The sequence below is a fragment of the Coccinella septempunctata genome, chromosome 3 (assembly GCF_907165205.1).
Source record: "Coccinella septempunctata chromosome 3, icCocSept1.1, whole genome shotgun sequence".
In the NCBI taxonomy this organism is placed as follows: domain Eukaryota; kingdom Metazoa; phylum Arthropoda; class Insecta; order Coleoptera; family Coccinellidae; genus Coccinella; species Coccinella septempunctata.
The window spans coordinates 6,677,913-6,689,240 of NC_058191.1; the positions used below are offsets into that span (position 1 = coordinate 6,677,913).

The 11,328-nt window shown below is 35.4% G+C and overlaps 1 protein-coding gene across 1 annotated transcript; it reads left to right on the forward strand.

The window, feature by feature from the left end:
* The first annotated feature begins 6,132 nt into the window (after positions 1–6,132).
* LOC123309515 (uncharacterized protein K02A2.6-like) lies at positions 6,133–10,499 on the forward strand. The gene is made up of 2 exons (XM_044892671.1): positions 6,133–6,148; positions 6,580–10,499. The coding sequence occupies exons 1-2, from the start codon at positions 6,133–6,135 to the stop codon at positions 10,497–10,499; spliced, it is 3,936 nt and encodes a 1,311-aa protein (XP_044748606.1).
* The last annotated feature ends 829 nt before the right edge of the window (positions 10,500–11,328 follow it).

Sequence of the window (11,328 nt, forward strand, 5' to 3'; positions counted from 1 at the left end):
GTTGACTAGTTCTACGCAAAAAGTAATGTACCCTCAGTCTTCCCAAAATTATTTATTACTCTATTTCCATATCCTTTTCATGATTTCATTATGTATGAAATGTATCCACGTGTGAATTCATAAAAAATCTACAAGCAGATTTTTATTCCTCACTTGTACTGCTCAATTGATATGTTCACTCCAGTCAACTCATTTATGTGTTTGCTCATGAATATATATTTTATTATATTCACCATCAACATAGATTTTCAGACCTGTCAATATTTCCTCATATGGAAATGGTTATGTTGCACCAGAATGCCTTTCGTTATGATAATGAATGCTGATTTATTGTCTTTCCATGCTCATCTCAATAATTTGAACCAGTTATTTCATTTTTCAAGTCAACTCTGTTGTTAATCTCTCTTTTACGTATGATTAATTGCTGTTATCTGGATTCAGATGAACGAATCCACATGTCTTCATAGTGGACCCTGAATGTAGTTATTTTCCTTCAGAACACGATGTGAACTTCTCTAATATGGTTCAACGTTCAATGGTAAGTCATGAAACTGGTTAGCAGTCTCTTGTCCTGGTTCCACCCTGGAAGTTCTGTTCTGGTAATCGTGTTCTCTCTCAATTGGTATGATCTCCTCATCATAACTTGTATTCTCATATTCCGTTATCTTGCTAGATGAACAGATTACATCTCAAGCCTTCTATTCCTCTCGAAACCAACGATTAGTGGTTTTCCTCATTTAGTACTCATTTTGTGACTCACATAATTTATCAATTGTATCTCATATTCTTCTGATGATTCTAATCGTGCGCTCAGTCTCTGTAGATGTTGTATTCATTGATTCATATTGCACTCTTGAAGACCAACGTTGTTCATATTGATTAAAATATAATTGCTCCACTCATATTAATGTATTGATCTCATTAACTGATCAGACATTATTTTTTCTTCTCTGCCTGGGATATTTAAGGTTCAGCTATATAAAAGTTTTTTTTTCATATTGTATATGAGTCACATAAGATTTATCCTGGAATCTTATTGATTAAAGTAATAATAAAAGTAATATAACAGCGAAAAATAAGAACACTACTGACATGAACATCACCCTAAGAGCTCAAAAGAACGAACATAGCCACCACGACATCTTGGGGGCGAGGAATTATTGATTTATCGGACCGCATGTCCCATGAAATCAAAGATCGAAAATATTTCCTGCACAAGGCTGCTTCATCGGACACTCATCGAGCAGTTTGTCATGACGAGAATTCTACCCCGTTAAAGTTGCCACAGGATCACATAGAAATTGTTGAACACTATGCAGAGAGCAAAATGGAGAAAACAATCGGCAAACCTTTACATGGGAGACACCAGAACGAGGTCAACCATTATTATGTCGACATATCTGCGTCGAACTACTGTTTGACGTCCGGAAAGTTGTTTCCCAACACAGAGGGATTCATCACTTGATCTTGGAACTTGGAACTATATGAAATATATAGCCATGGACACCTCAGTGGCGGACGATAACTTTCGTTATGGCTGTGTGACAGATGAAACCACCCAGCACATATCCGGGGTATGCCAGAAGAATTGGCTATAAAATACCAACTTCTAAGGTTAAAAAAAGCTTCCTTTTCACAATTAGCATCCAGATTCTGTATTGGAAAATGATCATCACAAGCTCTACCGGAATTATACGGTTCTCACAGACTGTGAAATTACATACAATAGACCTGACTGTTGTAATATGGGTCAGAAACCGAATAATAAAAGAAAATACTGAATTTGTTAGATACAAACTGATAGCCAAACATTTGTGGAAAACCTTTCAAATATTATTGTTCAAATTTAGAAATTTAAAGTGACGTCTTTTATAAATGATTGACGTTATGGAACGTAACTGGTTGCACAATAGTTATTCGTGCAACCAGTTGGAAAAAGCATTACTTTTCGTAATAACAGTATTTCTGCGCAACGAGCGAAGCGAATTGCGCAAAAGAACTTGAATAACGAAAAATAGGGTTTCCAAACGTGTTTCACACACTGTTTTTTCTAATTTTGAATAGAATGAGACTATTTGAATTTAAAGTTGAAATACCAAAAACGTGTTCAGAAGCGAGAATTTGGAGATATTTGTTTTTCACTTTTTTGCTGTGGAAGCAACTACCGTTTAGTGTCATATTTCGTAATTTTGATAGTGCTTTTTTTAAAGTTTTTAAAGTTGCCAAATCCTTGTTTGTATAGTGGTCACTGTTTTCGGCGGTCATCGACTACTCTCCTTGTGGATTCTGGAGCTGATTTGCTGAAAATCAAAAAGCATGGGCGATGGAAGTCTAATACAGTTGCTGAAGGTTACGTGGAGTTTTCCATAATTAATAAACAGAAGATTGCGACAAACATCCTAGGCGAAAATTACATGGAGAATACGCAAATTAATGCTACACAGAAAACTACGTTGTCAGCTGGAGTCACTATCACTATTTGCTCAAACTGTTTTATTGTTATTTATAAATAATTTTCCCATTCAAGTGTTGAAGTTACCTAATAAATAAATTTGTTGTTCCTCATAATATTTAGTATATCAAATTTAATGACATATAATTATTAAAAAAAAGTACATAGTTCAAGTAGTTTTGTCTTACATTAATTCTATATTCTTCAAAATTAATGGCGAAATTTACTTTTCATCATCAGTGTCACTTTATATGTCAAAATTAGAAATAGTAAATTATTATACAACTGGGGACGAAAAATGGACTTCATAATTAGTGATAAAAAAATTCCATTTATTTAATTGATATGGACATTAATTATAAATTGATTACCCCCTTATAAATATTGATAACACAATTATTTCAATTGGTGAAAAAACTTGCTAAAAACTATTGACTTCTATATCCGCCCGAAGGCCCTTCAATATACGCTACCAAATTTGTGTATTTTTCAATATCAGCGTTCTTGTTTAAATCTAGTTCGAATCTTAACATTGAGTAAAGTGTGATACTTTCAGTTGGATATTTTTAGATATTTCTTACCCTTAAAATATCCATTGAGACATTAATATGTTTTTTCCTCATTTCATCACACAAAGTTATAAATTTTTCGTGAGTCGAATCGTAAACTGCCTTTCACATGTCAAGAGTCGAGCAGTCAAGAGACTTGATTCATATTTTCACAATTTTAATCAATAATATTCTACATTTATTATCATTTCATTCAAAATTAAAAAGATGTGATACGCTGGTAATTGCAATCTCACGCGTTACACAAAATTAGGCATTTCGAAACTGATTACATAAATAGCCAATTTAGGTATGCGGAATAAAGCTAGGTGGAAACTCAAAAATAGATGAAAGCTCAATGAGATTTCGTGCACACGATAGATATTTCATGAACAGGCATTGTAATAAAACCTCATGAAACGATCCATCAAAGGCTTAATAATTATCAGCTTAGCTGCACTATAGTTCTTCTGAGTTGAGCGGAATAATTGTGGTTCGATGTACTTTATTGATAAAATCATGAAGCGGACAGATTCGTTAAGCTGTGATCGAGTTCATTGTCGAATTTCGCGGAACCTTGAATGCATTTCGAACAAAAGATAGGGAACATTTACTAACTGAATATGAAAGCTTTATATAGGGTTATTACTCGTGGTAGAGAAGTCTGAAATTCTCGAGATATTACATTTCGACGAATTCGGATGAATAACGGAGTCAACAGATCAGATCTCGGAAAAGCAAAGTGAGTACATAATTAAGATTCGTTTCTCGGCATTGGATTTGAATCGTTTGTTGTCATTCCTAGAGATTTTCCTTATTCTGCCCTTCCTTTCAAACAGGAATTTGCTTTCGCATTTGTTCTCCAAACAACGAATTTGTGAAGACATATGCAGGGGGTTTCATTGCACTGCGACCTCAAGATCTACTATGCACGAGCTATTGTCGCAAATATGCAATCTGCAGCTCGCCCTCCAGTGTTTTAATGAACTCCAGAATCTGGCAAGCGTTTTTTGGCAAAACAACTCATCAAATCAGAAAAAAAATATACGACATCTGGCAAAAAAGTCAACTTCGAAATATACTGCTCCACAAAAGTAAGGGATATCGTATTCAATCGTTTTTTAAAAGTATGTAATCTTCGAGAAAATCACTGTAAAATCATTTGAAACTCAATAACAACTTGTATAGATCCAATAAAAATCAGTATGAGACATTTCGTCAATCTGGTCGCCTTTTTTCTGAAGTTTGGTTCTTTGCATATGCTTCATGAATGTTCTTATTTTGGAATGAGGTCAGTTTATCAACGGCTTCGATTTGAAACGAGTTTTATGAAAATGCCAAGACGTAAATTAACAAACGCTGAGGCTAATAGGGCTATCGGAATGTTACAGGGTGGCCCAACTCAGGTTGGTGTAGCGGAAAGGCTCCAAGTCAGCCAAAGTGTGATATCTCGACTTTGGAATAGGTTCAGGGAGACAGGTTCCGTGTTGGAAAGACCAAGGCTTGGTGGGCGACGAAAAAAACACCTGCTCATGGTGTTTCATCACCGTTTCGGCGAGAAGAAACCCTACATCTACGTGTAGAATGCTACGGAATGCTTCTCAAAATGCAGATGGGGTCCAAATTTCCATCGAAACCATCAGACGACGTTTGAGAGAGGTGAATCTAGGCTCTAGACGTCCATTAAGAGGAGTTCCATTAACACGTGACCATAAGCGTCAAAGACTGGAATGGGCAAGGCAACATATCAATTGAAACGATCAATGGCGTAGTGTCCTTTTACTGATGAATCTCGATATGGACGATTTTCAGATTCTCGAAGAATAAGGGTATGGACAATCCCACGCATACCCCGTAATCGTCGCTATGTCCAAGAAGTCCATCCATTCCGAGGGGGTAGTGTTATGGTATGGGCCGGGATATGTTTCAATTGGAACGATCAATGGCGTAGTGTCCTTTTACTGATGAATCTCGATATGGACGATTTTCAGATTCTCGAAGAATAAGGGTATGGACAATCCCACGCATACCCCGTAATCGTCGCTATGTTCAAGAAGTCCATCCATTCCGAGGGGGTAGTGTTATGGTATGGGCCGGGATATGTTTCAACGGGCGCACAGATCTACACATTTGTCCTGGGGATATGACCTTACACTATAGGGAGCATGTCATTAACAATGTTGTGCCAAATTTTCACGCTGCTATTGGTGAAACTTTTCAATTTCTAGACGATAACGCTAGACCGCAAGGTGCAGCCATAGTTGAGAATGCGCGCGAGGAGCTTGGTATTCCACATTTACCAATACCTCCGCACTTATCAGATTTGAATTGCATAGAACATGCATGGGATATGCTCCAAAGAAGATTAGGTAGTCATCAACCTACCCCAGAATCCTTAAATTATCTGAGAGAGCTTCTGCCCCAAAGCTTCTGGAACCAAATTCCTCAAGGAATGTTCAACAACCTCGTGTGTAGTATGCAAAGAAGATGTCAAGTTGTTATTGATGCCCGTGGAGGCCATACATTGTATTGATAGTCTTAAAATGCTTGAATTCTCTGGGAATAAAATTTAGATATTTTACTCGATTTTTCTTAACCACCCTGTATACGCTGCAGACCTGCAGGCTAAAATTAATTTGCAACTTGAAATCAAATTGATATGAATTCTCATCACAAAAATCTTTTTTAAACTATATTTTTTTGCAATTTAAGTCAATATCCTTAACTCATGTGGAGCAGTTTATATCATCTTTGCATATATCATCTAATCCATATATTTATGATACAAAAGCTCAGGAAAAAACCTCAGTAAAAATCCCTTTGACCCCGTGAGTGTAGTGGATTGTAAGAAATGAAATCGTTCACGAAAAAAGCTGAAATATTTCATATTGAGGTGCATCTCGGACTGCAAAAATTGATCCTTTCTTCAACGAAAAGGAAAATCCAGACTGTCTTCTTCAAGATACCAGAAACTTTCATCTGAAATAGAGAGAAAACAAAAGCAGGAAAAGGTGAAATAATAAAATCAGATTCAATATGTCAGATTGACCTAAAATTAACAACCCAATTCGAAGAAGTTTCGGAAACTGCATATATAGCCTTAAAACCATCCTGAAATTTATAAATCAGACAATGATTAACCAGATGTGTAAGTGTAAGAAAATAGAATATTAGTTCAAAATCTCACCAATAAAATTCCTAAATCATTAACAAATTTTTTCACATTGTATTATATGAATGTGTCTCTATGGTTGTGTATCGCTTAGATCTATGTTCATGTCAATGTCAATCAATAATAGAATGGCCGCTAGTGAAGCCACGCTTGTATTGTTGTTGCTGAATAGAAACTAGACTTAATCCTTTAGTTTTATTAATGTACCCTTGCATCATACATGGTGTCAGGTGTTCAGGTGTGTATTTCTGTAAAAAGTACGTGAATAAACAAATAGTCTGCTTGAAAGACGAACGACTAGACGAGAATGGAGTCATTCTTTAGATCACCAGAACCGCTGCTTCTAGACGGCAATATATCAGAAAACTGGAAGAGGTTTGAACAAAAATTTAATGTTTTTCTTGAAGCCACTGGATTAAAAGACTCGCCAGAACCGAAGAAAATAGCTGTATTCTTAAACTTGGTGGGAGATGATGGATTGGAGCTGCACAACAGTTTCACCTACAGCGAAGCTGAAAGTAAATCTTTAAGTATGATAATGCTCAAATTTTCAGATTACTGTTCCCCAAAAACAAATGAAATCTTTGAGCGCTATAAGTTCAATAGTATTTATCAAAAGGAAGGTCAAGCGTTCGACAGCTTCCTCACTGACCTGAGAAAAGCAGTAAAGACCACAGGATACAAAGAACAGAATGAAATGATAAGAGACAGGATAGTAATGGGAATTCATGACAAAACCACGCAAGAAAGACTGCTACGAGAATCAAAATTAACACTGACGAAGGCAATTGAATTTTGCCGAACTGTGGAAGTAAGCAAACAACAGTCGAAAACATTGCAAGAAGGTGGTGCAGATGTTCATTTAGATGCTGTAAAGCACAAGAAGCCAAATATGTGCAAATATTGTGGTTACAAACACGATTTTAAGAAAAAGTGTCCAGCATTTGGAAAAACGTGTGCTAGTTGCCAAGGAAGAAATCATTTTGCGTCTGTTTGCAAAAGCAGAACAAAGAACCACAACAATAAAGGAGACGAAGGAAGTTCAAGAAAGAAGAAAGTTGATGAGCTACAGAAACAAAACGATGAACCAGACAAGGATGGGATAGATGCTGACAGTAGTGAGTTCTATGTTGATTCTGTGAAATCAATTGGTGCAGTGGGTGCAAATGTAAGAGAACAAACAGTATGGAAAAAGAAACTTATTGTTGAAGATAAAGAAATTGAATTTAAATTAGACACTGGAGCTGAAGTGAGTATTCTTCCTGCATATGCTGTTAAATCTTGCAACTTATCTAGAATAAAACCTACAGATGTAACCTTGGTAGCATATGGTAGTGAAAAATTTAAGATCAAACCTGTTGGAGAAATTTCTTTAACTTGTAGATGTAATGGTAGGAATGCTATCATCAATTTTATTGTAGTAGATTGTAAAAATCAAGTTCCATTGTTGGGTTTAACTGGTTGTATAGCTTTGAAATTGATCAAACGTATAGATAATTTAATGAAGAACATTGATCTCAAAGTACATGGGAGCAAGACAATTTTTAGATCACTTGAGGATATTAAGCTAATGTATCCACAGGTATTTGAAGGCCTTGGTAGATTTCCGAATGAGTATCATATCAGTTTGAAAGAGGATGCAGTACCTCATATTTCTGCAATTAGACGAGTTCCTCAAACTCTTAGAGAAAAACTTAAAACTAAACTTGATCAAATGTGTGAATTAGGAGTAATTAGAAAAGTTGATAAACCAACAGCATTTTTACATCCTTTAGTAATAGTAGAAAAACCTAATGGTGATTTAAGATTGTGTCTTGATCCCAAAAGCTTAAATGAAAGTATTAAACGAGAACATTTTCTCATACCATCTCTTGAAGAAATAACTTACAAGTTGAGTAACAAAAAATATTTCACCGTTCTTGATATGAATGATGGGTATTGGCAAATTGCTCTGGATGACGCAAGCTGTGACTTATGCACCTTTGGTACGCCCTTCGGAAGATTTCAATTCACAAGATTAGCTTTTGGTATTAATTCTGCGCCAGAGGCTTTTCAAAAGAAAAATTATGAAGTTTTTGGTGATATTGAAGGTGTAGGATTATATTTTGATGACCTCATTATAACAGGTGAAACAGAGGGAGAACATGATAAAAATTTAAAAGAAGTTCTTGATCGAGCAATTAAATGCAATTTGAAGTTTAATTTTTCAAAAATTCAGTTCAAAAAAGAAAGTGTCAGATATATGGGTCAGATTTTTTCAAAAAGTGGAATTTCTACCAACAAGAGTTATACAGATGCTATTATTAAAATGCCATGTCCCCAAAACAAAACTGAATTATTAAGATTTTTGGGAATGGTCAAATATGTTAGTAAATTTATACCGAACATGTCAATAATAAGTGCTCCTCTGAGAAATTTAACCAGAAATGATGTAGACCGGCAATGGTCAACAACACATCAAGAAGCAGTTGACAATCTAAAAAAATTATTGGTTAATGCACCTGTATTATCTTTCTTTGATCCTGAAAAGTCTATAGAAATTGAAACAGATAGTTCAAAAGATGGGTTAGGGGCCTGTCTTATTCAAGATGGTCATCCTATCGCATTCGCTTCAAGAAGTTTGGCAAAGAATGAAATAAAATTCAGCCAAATTGAAAAAGAATGTCTTGCAATACTATTTGCTGTACAGAAATTTCATTTTTTCATATATGGTTTACCAGTGTTGGTCAATAGTGATCATAAACCACTCGAATCAATATTTAAAAAGGAGTTATCGTCAGCAACTCCAAGAATTCAGAGAATGAGATTAAAGTTACTGAGATACAATATTACGGTCAGATATAAACCAGGTAAATATTTGTATGTAGCTGATACTCTATCAAGAGCTTTTCTAAATGATCGAGAGAACAATTCCGGTGAAGAGATTGATCTTGCAGTGCATTGTCTAATAAAAAATCTTCCAATATCGGACAAACGTAAAATTCAGATTGCTGAGGAAAGTGAAAAAGATCCAGTGCTACAGCAAGTAAAATTATTCATTGATACTTGTTGGCCTGATCAGAAAAATATAAAAGGTGATCTAAAATATTTTTATAAAGTCAAAGAAGATCTTATTGTTGAAAGCAATTTAATACTATTCAAAAATAGATTAGTGCTTCCGTCACAAATGAAAACTGAAATGCTACAATTGCTTCATCAAGGACATTTTGGAATAGAAAAAACAAAAGCCTTAGCAAGAAGCATATTTTATTGGCCAAGACAAGCGAAAGATATAGAAATGTTTGTGAAGTCGTGTAAGATTTGTGAAAAATTCGCTCGTAAAAATCCAAAACAGCCCTTGTTACAATATCCGTTACCGCAAAGACCCTGGGAACGTGTAGGTACTGATATATTTACGTATGGTAACCAAAGTTATCTGGTACTATTTGATGCATACTCAAATTGGTTGGAAATATTGCCAATAACTGATAAAAGCGCTCATGCTGCTATCAAAGTGATGAGACCTATATTTGCAAGGTTTGGTTCCCCAGAGTTTTTGGTGGCAGATAATGTACCATTTAATAGTTGGCAGTTCAGAAATTTTGCTGATTCCTGGAACTTCAAAATACTGTTCAGAAGTCCACATTTTGCCCGCTCAAACGGTTTAGCAGAAAAGGCTGTATCAATTGCGAAAAATATTCTTAAAAAAACGGAAGGTAAAGATAGTATAGAGGGTATTGATAGCGCTCTGTTGACTTATAGAAATGCTCCACTCAAACATATGGACTACTCCCCAGCGCAATTATTGTTTAGCCGTAGGTGCAAAACAAAGGTGCCTATTTCTGACAGGTTGCTGCATCCTGAGTTGTGTAAAAATGTTTTTGAAAAATTAAAGAAAAAGAGGCAAATTAATCTTTTCAATTTCAATAAAAATTGTGGTAAAGATTTGCCTCCAATTGATAGAGATGCTGATGTTACTGTTTATAATCATCATCATAAGACATGGGAACCAGGAATTGTAATAAATAAACATGAGGCTCCTAGGTCTTACATAATTGAGGATAAGTTTGGAAATAGCATAAGACGAAATCGTCATGATATAAGGCTATCTAATAACCCTTACATGGCACAACATACTCAGGATTTCACTGATGTCTTAAATGAAAATTTGCCCAATCAAGAGCCTTGTAAAACAGCAAGTTGTTCTAATCATTCATCAGTAAATAACAATTTGAGTTTTGATGTACCATTTGATACTAGTGTTGGGTTACCTAGTAATAGTGATAATACTTTAAGAGTTACCCGTTCAGGTCGTACTGTTAAAAGACCTAATAGACTTAATCTTTAAAAGGGGAGATGTATTATATGAATGTGTCTCTATGGTTGTGTATCGCTTAGATCTATGTTCATGTCAATGTCAATCAATAATAGAATGGCCGCTAGTGAAGCCACGCTTGTATTGTTGTTGCTGAATAGAAACTAGACTTAATCCTTTAGTTTTATTAATGTACCCTTGCATCATACACACATTTACAAATTCAAGTCCCGCAGAAGTTTCAATTCTATTCCAATTTTGATTTCGAATAAGTGAAATATTCTAGTTCGAAGGGGCTAGAGACATGGACGTTAATTCCACGAAAACGGAGTTTCGAAAATCTGAAAACAAAACTTTTTTATCATCACCAGAATCTTGGAGAGAGTTCTCATTTCCCCTTGAGAAAACTTCAGAGATTCGGTTTTGCTTGTAAAAATCGATATTTTTTATACGTGCACCGAAAGGTGTATGTTCAACATCTTTCGCCACATGTTCTAAACATTAATTAACATCTGGGAGCTTTACCGACGTCTTGTTCTAGCCGAAATATAAATGATTCAGAGTAATAGGTAATATGGCAAACAAGAACTAAGCGAATAAATCCGCTTTAAAGTTTATGAGGCCCCATATAGTTCGTTTGTGAGTTAGTTTAAGGCATTCTGTTTTCAAGAAGTTGTTATCCTCTCCTTTATAACTAACCAGATGCTGGTGGAGAATTTCATTCTGCGCCCTTCTTGTCCCTTCCTCCGCATTCTCCAATAGGCAGGAATCCCATGAATTCGTCATAACTACGCGTGTATCCTGGAAATTTGCTCAACATGAACTTGAATATTTTAGGAGGCCCAGATAGCTCAAGATGCCA